General features: G+C 52.3%; 1 protein-coding gene across 1 annotated transcript; it reads right to left on the bottom strand.

The window, feature by feature from the left end:
- Positions 1 to 590: 590 nt before the first annotated feature.
- Positions 591 to 16,777, bottom strand: OPTC (opticin). Its single transcript, XM_016936307.4, has 8 exons — positions 16,595 to 16,777; positions 14,578 to 14,849; positions 13,699 to 13,837; positions 11,975 to 12,133; positions 10,962 to 11,164; positions 6,433 to 6,528; positions 5,697 to 5,892; positions 591 to 810 (listed from the first exon to the last, which is right to left on the bottom strand). Exons 2-7 carry the CDS (start codon positions 14,806 to 14,808, stop codon positions 5,722 to 5,724), a joined length of 999 nt encoding a protein of 332 aa, XP_016791796.1. The 5' UTR covers positions 14,809 to 14,849; positions 16,595 to 16,777; the 3' UTR covers positions 591 to 810; positions 5,697 to 5,721.
- Positions 16,778 to 17,173: the final 396 nt, after the last annotated feature.

The following is a 17,173-nucleotide window of genomic DNA, read 5'->3' on the forward strand; positions in this document are numbered from 1 at the left end:
AGATTTGGAGTGAGGGAACTCCAAGGGGCCAGGACAGAGTGAGGTGCTGGTGTGATCAGGATATAGGGTAGTCAAACTCAGGTCTTCAGACTCTCATTCCAGTGCTCACTCCCTTGCATCACAGTTCCTCTACAGGTGCCATAACAAGAAACACTTCCACTCCCTCCTGTGTCTGAACTGTGTGTTAGACACAAAAGAAAAGAATTCTGGAGTCGGTACAGTGGCACACATCTGCAACCCCAGCGACTCAGGAGGCTAAGGCAGGTGAACATTTGAGCCCAAGAGTTCAAAACCAGCCTAGGTAACCTAGTGAGACCCAGTCTTTTAAAAAAAGAGAGAGAGAGAGAAAAGAATTCCTGAAGGCAGGGCTGGGACTGGTAGTGCCAGGAGGAAACAAAAAGCTATTTGCTGTGGTGCCTGAGCACAGAAGGAGAATAGAGAAAAAGGAGGCAGAAGGAGTGCAGAGGGGAGGAAGGGGAGAGCAGGCGTTCTGTGTGGGCTCGTTTGAAAGGAAGTACACAAGCCCATCCAGGCCATGGGTTTGGCCATATCTGGAAGGGCTGGACAGGCCAGGTTCAAGACAAGAAGGCCTCAGTGTGGGGAATTTTATTACAATGAGGCAGGAAGGAGGTGGTCCTTGGGCTTCTTTGTCACCCGCAGGGAGAAGGGAGACGTGAGAGCTGTGGGGAAAGAAGCAGGCCTCCTCCCCCTGCATGGAGACCTTTGTCCATGCTGCCGGCGGCCACAGGAGGGAGGCGTGTGAGATGGCGCCTGCTGGAGAATGTGATGCCCGCTGGTCCAAGAGATGACCTTGAGAGAGAGGAGAGACAAAATTGAGCTGGTGTCTAGTGTGGGGGAGAGGGGAGGGGCGGGTGAGGTGGGAGGAGAAAGCTGAGAGGCAGCTAGACAGGGAGGGGGCGGGGAGAGCCGGGGCCACCTCCCCGTCTGGTCTGTCTGCCTCTGTCCTGGCCAGAAGGAAGGAGGACACAGACACAGGCATGTAGGGGTGCGGCAGAGATGGGGGGCCATGTGTCTTTGAGCCCCAAGGTTCTCCTGAGCTGAGACCTTCATTACCTCATGTGCTTCCTAAGGATACAGGCCTTGATCCTGGTGGGGGCAGGCCCTGGACTCAAGCTCCATAGGCAGCCCCCCTTTTTCTAGCCTGGGTGATGCCCTCCCGAGTCCTTGCTTTTCAAAGCATTTTGAGGGGACGTGGTAGGGGCACCCATCCTCTGCTCCAGGAGCTGGAGATGGGATTTCCCATTTCTCTGACAAGAAGTCCCAAGAAGTGATGGCTGTCACTGCAGCTCCACCCCCATGCCCATCTTTCTTTTTCTGTTATAGATTGTTTATGTTAAGTCATCGTTCTCTGGGACAAAGTACTTAGCCTCTCATTTTCATCAGTAAAAGCAGGGATAATAATTCCTTCCTCACAGAGTTGTTAGGACTGCCAAATTAGGTCCCATATGTAAAAGAGCTTGCTGAAGTGCAAACTGACAGCAGAAATGTAAGAGATTACTATTCCCAGGGAAGAGACAAAAGAGAAAAGGAAGCAGGAAGGGAGTCCAGGCAAGGTCAGGGTGGGGAAATGGCCTTGGCTCCTAAAACAGACTTAGCTCCAGCCTCTCCAGCAGCCCCTCCCACCCTCCCTTCTCCACGAGCCTCCTCTGGCCCTAGGCCTTGCTGGGTAACCTTCGGAAAAACAGGACCCTGGAGCTGAGAATGGGGCAGGCAGAGGGGGAGGTCATTGAAAACTCATCCTTTCTCTCACGGAGAGGAGGGGCCCTGGCCTCTTCCCCTTGACCTCCTCCCGCTGATACTCATAGGACAGGTTAGGGCAAGACCCTCCTGAAGGCCACAGGGTGCCCCAGAGGAGGGAGGCACTCCCCTTCACACAGAGCTGGCAGAATAGTCACCAGGGTGCCGCCCAGAGCAAGTGCCCTTGCCAAGGTCAAATATGAGTTGCTGCTGGGCCACAAAGGACCTGGATGAGTGAGGTTAGGAAAGTCTGGTGTTGGAGGAGGTGGATTTGATGCAAACCTAGACTGCCGGCTGGCATGAGGCCCTCAAGCTGGCTGCCATGCCTGGCTGGACCCCACAGCCCCTCCTCTCACTCCCTTCCTTTGTACTCTCTCAGGGCTGGCTTGCATCTGCTCTGTGTCATTCTCTCCATCTTTACCATTCTACAAGACAGGAGGGCCTCACTCTGGCTAAAGAGGTGCTGTCTGCCTTCCCTGCCAGTTGCCCAACCCTAACCCCTTTAGGTACCTGAGAAACAGGAGGCCTAGCTGTTCACATCAAGATCGAGAAGGAACAGCTGTGGGGTTTCTCTCTCTCTGTCTCTCCCCATCTCTCTCTTCCTCCTTCCCTCCCTGGTGCAGAGGGACAGATGCTCTGTTTAGAATTTCTTCAGGGAGACAGACAACAAGGGCATTCTTTCTATTCCTTGGGCTTCCCTAGCCAAAAATGGGGGATTAGCCAAGAGACAGCTGCAGAGGCAGCGGCCCTTGGGGAACCCCCCCCGGAGCAGCAATGGCCTCGGGAAAGAAACTCTCTGGAGCTGGCCTCCTTTAATTGGAACTTGAAAATCGTGTCTGCATTGGAGTGTGGCAGAGAGCAGGACTTCAGACTCTGGCTGGATGGACCCCGGATTGAATCCTACCTCTGCCACTCTCTTGCTGTTTGGGTTTGGGCCTCTCCCCTTTCAGAAGCCTGTTTCTTCATCTGCGGTCTGAAGATGAGCATCCCTACTCACTAGGGTTTTTGCTGGAATTAAATGAGTTGTTGCACAGAAAAGCTTCTATTATAGGTCTGGCAAACTCCAGGAGTCCAGGGATTGTTAGATCCCCTGTCCCACAATAGAGCAGGAGCCAGGTGACTTTCTGTATTCAGCAAACAGTAACCGAGAGGCATGTGGGAATGATGTGGCTTCCAGTACCCAAAAGCCCCAGTTCTGGAAAACCTTTTTTTTTTTAAATTAGATTTTTGAAAAAATTGGATTCCTCGGCCAGGAGTGGTGGCTCACACCTGTAATTCCAACACTTTGGGAGGCCGAGGCGGGCAGATCACTTGAGGTCAGGAGTTCGAGACCAGCCTGACCAACATGGAGAAACCCTGTCTCTACTTAAAATACAAAATTAGCCAGGTGTGGTGGTGCATGCCTGTAATCCCAGCTACTCAGGAGGCTGAGGCAGGAGAATTGCTTGAATCCGGGAGGCAGAGATTGTGGTGAGCCAAGATCACGCCATTGCACTCCCCCCTGGGCAACAAGAGTGAAACTCCATCTCAAAAAAAAAAAAAAGAAAAAGAAAATTGGATTCCTCAATCCAGGGTCTCTTGCATTTGGAGAACTTTAGGCTTTCAGCTGTTGCATGCCTAGGCCTTGTCATAATCCAATAAAGCAGGATATGGAACGGGATATTGGATATGGAAGGGGATAGGATTGGTGGATGAAACAGAGAAACAGAGAGAGAGACAGAAAACACACACACACACACACAGAGAGAGAGAGAGACAGAGAGAGATTCCGCTGTAACAAACTCTTGGAAGACAGAAAGAGGAGGCAAAGGAGAGGAAGGGCCAGTGACAGCTCTGCTGCTCTGAAAGTCAAGGAGCCCTTGGCTCACTGCCTTCCCCGTCCTTCCCTGGGGCCAGGTGCGCTGGAATCCTAGATTCCCTGGGAGTGAGGGTAGGTACCATGACGGCATGAAGTCACCTCCCACCACCTTCAAGACTTCCCACTGCCAGTCTGTAGCCTGTGTGTTGAGTCCTGGTCCAATCCTGAGTCACCCGTGTGAACTGGGGTCAGTGATTGGTCTCTAGTTCTCCATCTCTCCATCTGAAGAATGTGAATAATAATTTCTGACTTGGCTGTTTACAGGACCGCCGTGAGGATCCAAGTGCACAGTGAGGTGGGGGGAGGCAGATACGTGGATTCCTTTCCACGTGGCCCACAAGAAACACCTGTCCCTCCAGACTCGGGGACCACCAGGGACCTTGAATAGTTTCCTTGGCAACTCATTGCCTGGCTAACTCCCACTCCTTTGGGTTTCAGCTTAAACATCAGTTGGGCAAGATCTTCTGGACCCCTAAGTTGGGTCCTCCTCTTGTAAGCATTCATAGCATTCTCTACATACCCTTTACAGCACTTTTATGAGTTGAATAGCATGGTTATTGGTGTGCTTATTTGTTTCACACCTGTCTTTTGCACTAAATTCTAAGCTCTCTGAGGAAAAGGAATATGTTTCTGTTGCGTACCATCTTATCACCACGTAGCAGTGGGTGCTCCATAAGATCCTCCTGCGTGAGTAAGTGAATTCCCTGCCTCATCCCTCTCTCATGCCTTAGCGTGAGGCCTGAGGCCAACAGCCCGTCCATCACATACCCCTTGCCCAAAGCCTCCTTATAACCGTCAGGAGAAGGGTGGCATCTCCTCCTCTCCCTTCTAACTCAAGGAACAAATCATTGGCTACATGATAGTTGCCCTTCTTCCCATCCTTCCAGCATAGTAGCCCCTGCCCAGGATCCAAAAGGCAGAAGGTAAGTAATTGCTATTTGTATTTATCTTTGCACAAGGCTGCCCTCTGGTGGTCGAACATGCAGGAGCGAATGGGAAGGATGGAAACCCCAGTGGCCAGGAACCAGCCCAGCTGGCTGAGCCAACCACGCTCAAGAGACTGGCCAGCGAGCCAGGGAGTAGGTAAGTGCTACAAGAAGCGCATCTGGGTGAAGATTCGTGTCAGTTCTCCATCCTTATGAATGGCTCCCTCCAAATCTAACAGGAGGCCCTGGCCTCAGAAGAGCAGGAAATGAAGGAATGCCCTATAGAAATCTTACCTACCTCAGCCCCAGTAGGATGGTGTGCAGGTAGGGGGAGCTGGTTTAAGTAGCTATTCTTTCTCCTCAGTGGTATGCAGGCAAACATTTTACAGTCAGCTCTCAAAAAAGGAAATCCCAATTTGTAGTGTTTACCAATTTCTGTAGTGTAAATACCCCTACCATGGCCCATTTTAAACCACCGATATGATGTCACTGAATGAGGAGCTGGAAGAGATGCCCAGTAGCACACCATTATCTAGAGTTTCCCCCATACAGATACCATGGACAGAAATAACTTCAAGGGCACGGTTAATAGTGAAATATAGTAAACTAATTGAAAAATGATGATTTTTGAATAATTATTACATTTGTTTTCAATATAATATATTTAATTGTGAGTTTATATAATTTAATTTTTCATAATGGCTGTGTTTAACAACTGACTTGCAAAATTCTGGAAAATTTAGTAATCGGTTCCTGCAAGTAGTAAGAGCTGGCCCCAGCACATCACTGCTCTCCTCTTCCCCACTTCTTCCTTCTCTTCCTCCTCCCCCTCTTCCTCTCCCACAGCTTTCTTGGCATTCTGTGTGGGTGCAAGAGATGGGGAATATGGAAAAGAGCTCCACTGCAGACACTGCTATTTTCTGAGCCAGGAGCCATAAGTGTCAAGGAAAGAAGATGGAGAAATGCAAATTTGGCTACTGAAAGACATTTCAGTACATGAGTGTGTGTGTGTATGCATGCGTGTGCATGTGTGTGATTTTTGCAAGGGATCGAGAGGTTGATTAATGCCTGGGCTAAAGATCACTGTTTAAAGATAAGGAATTGGGCTTTATGGCTGGAGGCCCATGCCTGCGTGGTCCTTGGAGGGCTCTTACCTGGGAGGAGTGGAAGGGCTCCGAGCTAGGTGAAGCGGCCGATGGGGAGCCGAGGCAGGCAGAAGTAGGCACTGGGGAAGAGGCTGAGGTTGATGGGGTTGCCATCCAGGCGGATGTCTTCCAGCTGCCTGCGGGTGTGTTTGTGCTCCTCGGGGTCACAGAAGACGTCTCTCTGCATGGTCTCTATCAGGTTATTCTGGGAAGAACACATACCAGCTGAGCCTCACCAAGAGGCTCTGCCCCTTAAGCAGCACCAAAGGCTCACATCAGCTGTCCCTACCAGCTCTGCCTGCTCTGGTGCAACGGGAGAAACTGAAGCATCTAGGGCCAAAGCCACACAACGAGGGTGAGAAGAGGAGCCCCAGGGGGGATGGATGGAGAGAGAGGGCACAGATGAAGAGGAAGAGAAGGGGAGAGAGGAAGGAGGGAAGGACTGAAGGGAAGGAAAGAGACAGAGGGTAGGAAAAAGAGAGAAGGAAAAGCAGTTGGGTGAGATAAAATAAAACGGTGGAGGGAGAGAAAGTGTTTTAAAAAGAAAAAATGGAGAAAATCAAACTGGGGTCATGGACAACTATTTAGACAAGACCTCCCAATCCTTGTCTCCAATAAACCCTCCAATCAAGGAGACCCCACAGCTGCCTAAGCCTCATGCCTCTCTCTGCCACGACCTGCTCCTGGTATCTAACTTCCATCCTCCATGCTGTTTATCACCCTTGCTCTGGGTGGGGCTCCTTACCTGCAGGTGTACAGAGCGCAGGCTCAGGGGCAAAGGCCCCGGGATAGAATCCAGCAGGTTGTCTGACAGGTAAAGGAACTGAAGCTTCTCCATTGCCTGTGGAGAAAGCAAAGAGTGTAGGAGGCTGGTGGGTCCTGTTGGACCCTGGCAGTGAGGAGGGCTATGAGACCAGAGACAGGTGGCCCCATTTGTTCACTCAGGGCTCACTTAGCCTCAGCCATGCGCCAGGCTCTGTGCTGGGTGCCACAGGGGTTGCCCAGGTCTTTAAGGATCTTACAGACACTAACTCCAACTGGATGCAGGAGGAAAGCTGCTACCATTAAGGTGCCAGCCACTGAAGTAGGAAAGAGCTAATCAGCTGGTAATGACACTGGGTAGTGCAGGGGAGGGGCAGGGACAGGGTAGAAGGGAGGACCAGGGGACATTTCCGCTCTGCTTCAACTTCTCTGCTATCAGAAGGGACTTTCCCCAATGACAAGTCTCCAAATGCTAAACCTGGGGCCACGGACAATTATCTAAACAAGACCTCCCAATCAATGTCTCCAATAAACCCTCCAATAAAGGAGACCCCACAGCTGCCTAAGCCTCATGCCTCTCACTGGCATGACCTGCTCCCTGGTATCTAACTTCCATCCTCCATGCTCTGTTTATCGTCCATGCTCTGGGTGAGGAGCAGGTACAGAGCAGACACTCGGGAGACAGCCAGACCAGCAGAATGAGAACCTCAGGCACAGAGAGGTACACAGTGTGTGCATGGGACCGTGCTCTCAGAATTAGACAGTGTTAATCAGAGAAAGGTTTGGGAAGAGACAAGCCTTCAGCAGGGCTCAGGGAGCAAATAAAAATGATAGTTACCATTTATGGAGCATCTACTATGCATATCTAACCCTCCTGTTCTCTTTGTAAAATGCTATCTTATTTAACCCTCCAGCAGCTGTGTCAAGCAGGTATTATTACCCTCATTTTGCAGATGAGAAAACAAGGTCAGAGAGGTCAGGTGACTCTCGCACAAACCCAGGTCTCTGTGGCTCCAAAGCCCAGGCCTTATCCTGGGCTGAGAAAACAGCTCTGAGTCAAGGCAAAGCAGCACCTCCTAATATGGAGACAGCTGGCATGTTGCTGAGGCTGAGCAGTGGGGAACTTCAGGGATCATGCAATCCCATTCTTTGAGACCAAAAAACTGAGGCCCGGGGTCACGTGGCCGGCTTCTGATTCCCAGTCTAGTGCTCTTCCACCACAACAGTGGTAGTGACGCTGTTCTGTAAAACTCCCTCAAAGACCACTGCAGACAGGAGAAGGCTGAGAGGGTGGAAGGCACTGGGGAGGGCAGGGCAAGAGGGCGAGCAGGTGTGCCTCTGTGCTCTCATCCTATTTCAAAAATGCAAGTCTAATTTGGTTTATTTGATGCTTCTAAATAGGAATTAGATTGTGTAATTGATTCTACTACTTGAGAGACAGAGAGAGAAAGAGAGACAGCACATGGGCGAACACACCCAGGGCTCTTCCTAGCCCTATTGAATGGGCTGCCCCAGTGGGCATATTTGTGTCATACAACTTAGCCCTTCCCATCAAAACTGGCCAGCCAATGACCAATCAAATAGTCTCTCTTGGACAGGCACAGTGGCTCACGCCTGCCATCCCAGCTCTTCGGGAGGCCAAGGTGGGCAGATCACCTGAGGTCAGGAGTTCGAGACCAGCCTGGCCAACATGGTGAAACCCCATCTCTACTAAAAATACAAAAACTAGCCGGGCATGGTGGTGCATGCCTGTAATCCCAGCTACTCAGGAGGCCGAGGCAGGAGAATTGCTTGAACATGGGAGGCAGAGGTTGCAGTGAGCCGAGATCATGCCACACTGCATTCCAGCCTGGGCGACAGAGCCAGATCTGTCTCAAAACAACAACAACAAAAGCCTCTCTTGAGTATTTGATCATAGAAAGACAATGATTCATCAGTCACTTACTGAAGGGTTTTGGAAATAAAGGGATACGTAGAATTAGGGCCAGAATCAGCACTATTCCAAGCCAAACTCACGTGTATGTTTTCAGGGAGCAGAACCTGTGAGTGTGCAGAGGATGCTGGTGAGCAAACAGGTGAATTGAGCAGATGCACAGAAAGAAGCCAAGACAAGAGGCTGTGTGTCCCAAAGAGGGAGAGAGAGTTGTCCACCTGGACTTCTGAACCCCCATTCCCAGTACAGGTTGAGTATCCCAAATCTGAATATCCAAAATCCAAAATGCTCCAAAACCCAAAACTTTTTGAGCATCAACAAAGTGCTCAAAAGAAATGCTTATTGGAGCCTTTTGGATTCTGGATTTCAGGTTAGGGATGCTCAGCCAGTAACAGGCCCATGAGGCCTGATAGTACTGTTTCCATTCATGGAGGTTCTTGGGATGGCCTTTTCTTGGGTCAGAATCAGTTTCTTGCAACTGAAAGAATCAATAAATGGCAAATTTAAAAGGATGAAAACAGTGGGTGGTGGTGGTGGAGGTGCGTGGTGGGAGTGCAGGTGGGGGGTACAGGTGGGTGGTGCAGGTGGGTGGTGGTGGTGGATATGGGTGGTAGGAGTGGAGGTGGGTGGTGGTGGTGGCAGTGGAGGCAGGTGATGGTGGTGGAGGTGGAGGTGCAGGTGGGTGGTAGAGGTGGCAGAGGTGGAGGTGGGTGGTGATAGAGGTGGAGGTGGGTGGTAGAGGTGCAGGTGGGTGGTGGTGGTGGAGGTGGGTGGTGGTGGTGGAGGTGGGTGGTGGAGGTGGAAGTGGGTGGTGGTTTGTGGAGGTGGGTGGTGGTGTGTGGAGGTGGGTGGTAGGTGGTGGTGGAGGTAGGTGGTGGTGGTGGTGGTGGTGGTGGAGGTAGGTGGTGGAGGTGGAGGTGGGTGGTGGTGGTGGAGGTAGGTGGTGGTGGTGGTGGTAGGTGGTGGAAGTGGGTGGTGGTGGTGGAGGTGGAGGTAGGTGGTGGTGGTGGTGGTAGGTGGTGGAGGTGGGTGGTGGTGGTGGTGGTAGGTGGTGGAGGTGGGTGGTGGTGGTGGTGGAGGTGGGTGGTGGTGGTGGTGGTAGGTGGTGGAGGTGGGTGGTGGTGGTGGTGGAGGTGGGTGGTGGTGGTGGAGGTAGGTGGTGGTGGTGGTGGTGGTAGGTGGTGGAGGTGGGTGGTGGTGGTGGTGGAGGTGGTGGTGGTGGTGGTGGTGGAGGTGGGTGGTGGTGGTGGTGGAGGTGGGTGGTGGTGGTGGAGGTAGGTAGGTGGTGGTGGTGGTAGGTGATGGAGGTGGGTGGTGGTGGTGGTGGGTGGTGGTAGGGGTGGAGGTGGGTGCTGGAGGTGGAGGTGGGTGGTAGAGGTGGAGGTGGGTGGTGGTGGAGGTAGGTGGTGGTGGTGGCGGTGATAGGTGGTGGAGGTGTGTGGTGGAGGTGGAGGTGGGTGGTGGTGGTGGTGGTGGTAGGTGATGGAGGTATGTAGTGGTGGTGGTGGTAGGTGGTGGAGGTGGGTGGTGGTGGTGGTGGGTGGTGGTAGGGGTGGAGGTGGGTGCTGGAGGTGGAGGTGGGTGGTAGAGGTGGAGGTGGGTGGAGGTGGGTGGTGGTGGTGGGTGGTGGTAGGGGTGGAGGTGGGTGCTGGAGGTGGAGGTGGGTGGTAGAGGTGGAGGTGGGTGGTGGTGGAGGTAGGTGGTGGTGGTGGCGGTGATAGGTGGTGGAGGTGTGTGGTGGAGGTGGAGGTGGGTGGTGATGGTGGTGGTGGTAGGTGATGGAGGTAGGTAGTGGTGGTAGTGGTAGGTGGTGTAGGTGGGTGGTGGTGGTGGTGGGTGGTGGTAGGGGTGGGGTTGGTGCTGAAGGTGGAGGTGGGTGGTAGAGGTGGAGGTGGTTGTGGTGGAGGTAGGTGGTGGTGGTGGCGGTGGTAGGTGGGTGGTAGATGTGGAAGTGGGTGGTGGTAGAGGTGGGTGATAGTGGTGGAGGTGGGTGGTAGAGGTGGAGGTGGGTGGTGGTGGAGGTGACTGGTAGAGGTAGGTGGTGGAGGTGGGTGGTGGTGGAGGTGGGTGGTGGTGGAGGTGAGTGGTGGAGGTAGGTGGTGGAGGTGGGTGGTGGTGGAGGTGGGTGGTGGTGGAGGTAGGTGGTGGAGGTGGGTGGTGGTGGAGGTGGGTGGTGGTGGAGGTGGGTGGTGGTAGAGGTGGGTGGTGGAGGTGGGTGGTGGTGGAGGTGGGTGGTGGTGGAGATGGGTGGTGGTGGAGGTGGGTGGTGGTGGAGGTGAGTGGTGGAGGTAGGTGGTGGAGGTAGGTGGTGGAGGTGGGTGGTGGTAGAGGTGGGTGGTGGTAGAGGTGAGTGGTGGAGGTAGGTGGTGGAGGTGGGTGGTGGTGGAGGTGGGTGGTGGTGGAGGTGAGTGGTGGAGGCGGGTGGTGGTGGAGGTAGGTGGTGGTAGAGGTGAGTGGTGGAGGTAGGTGGTGGAGGTGGGTGGTGGTGGAGGTGAGTGGTGGAGGTAGGTGGTGGAGGTGGGTGGTAGTGGAGGTGGGTGGTGGAGGTGATAGATAGTGGGTCTAAGGCCTTGACTCACCCTGAAGGCCGCAGGCTGTATCCCCGAGCTCTGGAGCCGATTTAGGCGGACATCCAGGAACTCAATGCCACTGGGCAGCACGGGCAGAGCTTCCAACTGGTTCTCTGGGAGGAGGAGGTCCTGGAGGGCATGTAGCAGGCGGAAGGCATCATTATCGATGGAGGAAATGAGGTTGTTGGAGAGGTCAATCCTCTTCAACTTTGCTGAGAGAGGTTAGGGGAGAACAAAGAGAGAAACCAGAACACACTGTCTTTCCTTGTCCAGGTTGGAGCTGTCTCCACACCTTGCTCCATCCCTCTCAAGATGAGGGGATTCTAACCAGCTCTCCACCTGCACTAGGCCCAAACCAGAGGAAATAACATAAACCAGGACTCCTTGGAAAAGCCCTCGGATGCCTCAGTGCCCCTCCCTGGAGTTTTGTCCTGTGCAGTGGCCGCCCATCTTGCATCCTTTAGAAGAAGCCTCTTGAAAGCAAGAACCAAGAGGCCCAGGAATCCCTGGATCCACCTCACCTCCACTTGTGAGTCTAAACAAAAGGGCAGTGAGGCCTGGAAAGGCTCTGGGTAATTAGTGGTAGAATTTGGATCAGAGCCCAGGTCTCCTGTCTCAAGCAGGGCATAAGGCATAAAGAAGCTAAAAGCACACAAACAACCATGTAAACAGCATCAGTGCCATGGAGAGTAGATTTAAGACTGTCCTGCCCAGAGGCCAGCTGATCACACAGCTGTCACTGCTGGGACATCCTGAAGATGTTGGCAGATCATACCCTCCCCTCCCAGCTTCCCAGACCTTTTTGGAGAACAAATAAAAACAGGTCCCTTCCACCATCTAAATACTTCAAGGAAGGGACTTCTAGAGACTTCGGGCTATTTCCCTTTGACAGCTGGAGGGACTGAGAGCCAACAGGAAAGAGCTAACATGGGGGGGCACTAACACAGTGTTGGTGACTGTCCTAGTGGCAGGGTGGCTGCATATGCCTGCCCCCACTCCTCTTTTCCCAGGGCATTACATACTCAGCCCTTTGAAGTCTTCGGCCCTGATACGGCTGATGCGGTTGAAGCGTGCATACAGGTAGGCAGTCCTCCGAGGAAGAGGAGGAATGTCCTCTAGGTCAATGTCATCGCAATACACAGAGGAACCGAGGCACACGCAGACCAGGCAGGTGGGCAGACCTGGCCCAGGTGGAAGACAGAACAAAGGGAGATCCCTTTAGCCTCTGGGGCCAATGGCCCTCGCCCCAGGGAGTGTCTGAACCATGGCCATCTGTGCCTTTTTGATAGCCTATGGGTTGCTGCCCAGAACTGATGGGCACCATGTACACAGTGCTGTTGTCTGCTCCCCTGTCACTCTATCCTCTACCCCAGAGAGGCAGGTCCATCCTCAGTTACTACCCAGCCCAAGCCCTTTTATACTTTCAGCAGACCCTGGTTCTGTGTACATTTTCCTGGGCCTATGTGGGTGTTTCTAGGAAATCCCTTGGTCTCTTTTCCACAGGATTCCTCTCTGGTCCCAAAAAGTAAAGACAGAATTAAGTGGGATGGCCAGTGGTTGCTGGCTCTGCCATCTGCCTTGGGGAAGAGAAATTAGACATGTTCTGTGTGGCTCCAAGAAGCACAATAGAACCAAGGTGGAGTACAGTGCCTACCCAGCAACCACTTCCCCTTCTTATGGCATCAGCATGCTAATTTTTCTTTGGGAAGCAGCCCTCTCCTGTTCTGTCCATGACCCTGTCTCTGTACCCACGGGTCATGAGGTTAGGCCAGGTCAGCCACCCCAAGTAGTTGGGGAGACTTTATTGGATCGTACAACTGAATAGCGCAGGTGGTTTCTGTCACTTGCTATCACAAGGCACAGAGATTACTGAGAGACCAGTTTAGCTCAACTCAAGGAATAACTCTGGTAGCAGTGACACAGCCCCCAGATTAAGGAGCTCTTCTCTGCCAGCAGTGACCAGCAGGAGTGGGTAGAGCAGAGGGGCCCCAGCATCTTTCTTATCCTGAGGCTTTGAATGGTGGATTCAGCTGAGGCCCTTTATGGCCTCTTTAAGCCTGAGACTGTAGTTCTGAGAGGTCATGGATTCCTGACTGAATGGTTTTCCTGCCAATGCCCCAATACCCCAGGTCCACCCAAGGCAAACATCCCAAGAAGAGAACAGGGAAACTGCGGGCAAGCAGGTCCAGAATGAACTTCACCCCTCCTCTGCCCACTTCTGATTTCCAGCAGATTGCTGAGGCCTCACTGCCAGGGATGCCAGCCGCAGCCTCCAGGAGGGCATCAGGGAAGGAAAGAGAGCTGCTGAGGAGGGACTTTGAAGCTGAAAAGCAGTGTGACTGCTTCATTTGCTCCCATGCCAAGTGACAGCCACAAAGTTAGTTATTCTTCTCTACAGGCTTTTAATTGTCTGTAATCTAATTACCACTCAACCTGCTTCCCCCGTCATGCTATTAATTAAGGCAGGGTGGCTTTGCTAGGGCATAAGGGAGTTCTTGCCTTTCTTTGCTTCTTACTCAACTTGTACATTCAGGCAAAAGTATTAGGGACAGCCAGTGCCTGTCTTTGAATTCTTTTTTCCTGTTCTTACTGTGGCTATTTCCCCTTCTCTCCCTGCTAGTAAGGGTAGCCCTGACCCTCCATGCCCCAACCCCAACCACGTTCCACTTTGGTACCCCCTGGTGCTGGGTCACAGCTGCTTGGCCTATGACCTAGGGATATTGCGACCATGTGACTGTGCACTTACCATGGTTGGGCTGGGAACTCAGTAGCAGCCCTGCTGTAGTAGGTCTGGTCATCGTGGGGTTTGATGAGGGTGTCCCTGGAGCCGTAGTGCTCTTGGTGGGACTGATGCTGGTTGCAGGAGCGAGGCTAGTCATCTTAACCTGGAGATGTAGCACAGAGTACACAGTAGCCCAGCTTTTGCAAAAAAGGGACTTAACTTTGGACTCTGGGAACCTCAGTGATGGATTTCAAACCAGCAAAGAGTCACTGTGGAGGAGGAGGAGGGAAGGATAGCAGAAAGACTGTGCAAAAAGGGGACCTGACAGAGCATCAGGTCCAGCATGTCCATCCTATGGATGAAGAAACTGGGGCCCAGAGAGGAGAGGGATGAGGATCAAAGAGCCAGCAGGTGGTCAAGGCAGAGACAGAACCTGCTCTCCCGATTTCCCAGGCCGGCACTCTTCCCCTGCTCCACACCGACCAGGCTCACGCACAATCGAGTAGGGACTTCTGGGCTTGCACCCCACGCTGCTGCAGTGAAGGCCAAGAGGGCCTGGGAAAGAACTTCAGACTGGAGGACAGTTTCAGAAAAGAGATGGGGGATGTGGCACTTTTATTTCCTAGAGAATATGATGAGGACATTGCGAACCCCTCCCCCAGTGAGACATAGCTTTGGCAGGGGGAGGCAAGTATGACTTTTGAAGAAGGAGAAGTCCCAGGTTTGTGTCCTGTTTCTTAGTATCATCTAAGTGACAAGTCCCTATGGAGGGATAAGAATTTCCACCTCACAGAAAAAGAGGTGGAGGCTGGAGACACCTGCACTTTGGGGCAGGTGGGAGGGCCCTGGCCTCTGACTCCCAGTGTCATGCAGGGAATGTAGTTGGTCTGCTGTGTCCCTCACCTCGGGGAGTTGGTCCCCATAATCTGTGAGCTCCTCATAGTTGCTCAGGTCAATGACTTCACCATAGTTGTCTGGGTTCAGGACATCATTCCGCAGAGGCAGAACTTCAAAGGAATCGCCTTCCCTGGGCATCTGCTCCTCTCTCCTCTTCCTCTCCTTCCTTGGGAGAGAAGCTGTCCCTGTCTCCTGCAGCACCAAGGCCAGCAGACTCAGGAAAGCCAGGAGCCTCATGGGGAGTCAGATGGGACTGAGAATCCCTTCAGCGGCTGGTCCTGCCAAGTGGGCACGAGGAAGGGCAGCGATCTGAGGGACAGGCTCTCCAAGGGTTGTGGGAATGGCTCGCAGATTTACTCCACTTCCCACCCCCACACTTGCAGACTCAGTGCTCTCATCACATGCACAAATTCCCTACCAGCTGGGACTATGTCTTGGGGGGTATCTCCTAGCAGCCCCCTCCCTCCACCGCCCCACTTGAGTGTTTTTACACGCTCACCCAAACACTGATATTCACTCACAGAGGCATGTGCAGACACATCTCAACACAGACACATTCACAAGAGTCCCCTTGTTTACAAACGAGGCACACACTGGTGCATGCACACAGATGTCCTCTCTTAAACAACCCCATGCTCAGAACATGACTGCTAGTCACTAAGCTCGATTTAGAGAATGTCAACATCAAAGAATCTTATGGGGTCTTTTTGTTTGTTTGTTTTTTTGAGACGAAGTTTCATTCTTGTTTCCCGGTCTGGAGTGCAGTGGTGCGATCTTGGCTCACTGCAACCTCCGCCTTCTGGGTTCAAGCGAATCTCCTGCCTCAGCCTCCTGAGTAGCTGGGATTACAGGCACCCACCATGCCTGGCTAATTTTTGTATTTTTAGTAGAGAAGGGGTTTCACCATATTGGCCAGGCTGGTCTTGAACTCCTGACCTTAGGTGATCCACCCACCCTGGCTTCCCAAAGTGCTGGAATTACAGGTGTGAGCCACCGCGCCCAGTTGACTCTTGTGGTTTTTTATAAAGATCATCCATTCATGCATTTGCTCAACAAACATTTATGGGTGTCTATTGAGTTCCAGGCACAGGACTTGTCTCTGTGGGTACAGAATGAATGAGGCACAGCCCTTCCTAGGAGCACCTAGTCTCTTTAGGAGACATGGACTTACAATGAAACATACAATGTAAAAAAGAATGTTAGTTTATGAAATATACTTCTAAATGCAGCTTTTTAGAAACAGATTATTACAGATACAAGAGTTCTTTGTGTGTGATTGCATGAGTGTGTACGCATCTGGAAATTTCCTTAGATACCTGTGTATATTTGTGTGTGTGTGCACACAGATGCCTGCGTATGTATGTGATATGCATGTGAGTACAAATGTTCATGTAGTTCGTATATGTATAGACGGGTCAGGAAATGCATGTGGTGTGGTGTTGTATCCAGGCATAAGTGTATACAACAGTCATACCCAGTGTAGGCTTAACACAGCCCTCCCCAAAGCTAGCTGCACAAGTTTCTAGTAGACTCTCCCCCTTTCTTTCTTTTAAAATTTTTTTTATCTTTTAATTTTTATTTTATTTTCTATTTTTAAGACGGTGTCACTCTGTTGCCCAGCCTGGAGTGTTATGGCATGATCTCAGCTCACTGAAGCCTTAACCTCCTGGGCTCAGGCAGTCCTCCTGCCTCAGCCTCCCAAGTAGCTGGGACTACAGGCGTGTGTTACCATGCCCAGTTAACCTCCCCACCCTTTCTTAATTTTAGCTGGGCAAGGGGGCAAGCCTCTAGCAGTAGCAAGAGGTGTTTCTTCACCTTACCTCCCATACCTCACCCCAAACGAATTACATAATCTCAAAAAAAAAATTTCTAAGACAGTTTAGTGCCCACCCAAAAGTCTTGTCCAACTTCTTTGGCCAGAGGCCTAAACTCTCTTCATTTTCCCTTCCCAATCCCTGCCCCAGCCAAACACTTTGCCCTCATTTGCACACCGATGGCCAGAGGCCTCAACCTTGAGCCTTACCCCTTCAATGCTTCTGGATCCTGGATGGAGAGCCCTGCAGCTTCCAGAAAGGTGGGGACTCTGGTGGAGGCTGTCTGAACTGGGGCTTGGGTTAGACAGTGGTGCCCGGGGGAGGGCAAGGAGTTGGCCAGGCCTGCGACCAATCAGACTTCTCATTCCTTCTGATGTCCAGCTGTTTCCCCTCCTCTTTCCTCAGGGGGTCCTCTGCCCCATTCCTGTGTTTGACAAAAGAGAATTCTCCCCCCACCTTCCGCTTCACCCCCCCACCTCCAGCTCCTGCTCTCTCTCCTCTTACTCTGTCAGCTCCTTCTTTCTTTTCCTTGTCCACTCTCCTGATAAGGCCACATCTTTGAGGAACAGGCAGTGCCATCGCCTGCAAGGAAGGGGCCCCATCCCTCAGATTCTGAGTCCTCAGAGAAGGCTGGAGTGGGGGGATATGGAGAGATAGAGCTTGTCTTTGCAGCTTCTTTCTCCAGCCAGAGAGTGACAAGGCTTCAGCTTCATAGCCAGAATCCAAAGATAAAAAGAGGTGGAAATGAGGCACTTCACCCTCACCTAGAGCACCAGCACAGAGACCAT

This window comes from Pan troglodytes, chromosome 1, assembly GCF_028858775.2.
Source record: "Pan troglodytes isolate AG18354 chromosome 1, NHGRI_mPanTro3-v2.0_pri, whole genome shotgun sequence".
Lineage (NCBI taxonomy): Eukaryota > Metazoa > Chordata > Mammalia > Primates > Hominidae > Pan > Pan troglodytes.

What these genes read in the sequence shown, in the direction of transcription:
- OPTC (XM_016936307.4), bottom strand. Translation starts at nt 14,808, where the DNA reads ATGAGGCTCCTGGCTTTCCTGAGTCTGCTGGCCTTGGTGCTGCAGGAG. An exon ending in ATGGGGACCAACTCCCCGAG is followed by an intron (nt 13,838 to 14,577) that starts GTGAGGGACACA and finishes CTACATCTCCAG; the next exon opens with GTTAAGATGACTAGCCTCGC. An exon ending in TACAGCCTGCGGCCTTCAGG is followed by an intron (nt 6,529 to 10,961) that starts GTGAGTCAAGGC and finishes CTTTCTCCACAG; the next exon opens with GCAATGGAGAAGCTTCAGTT.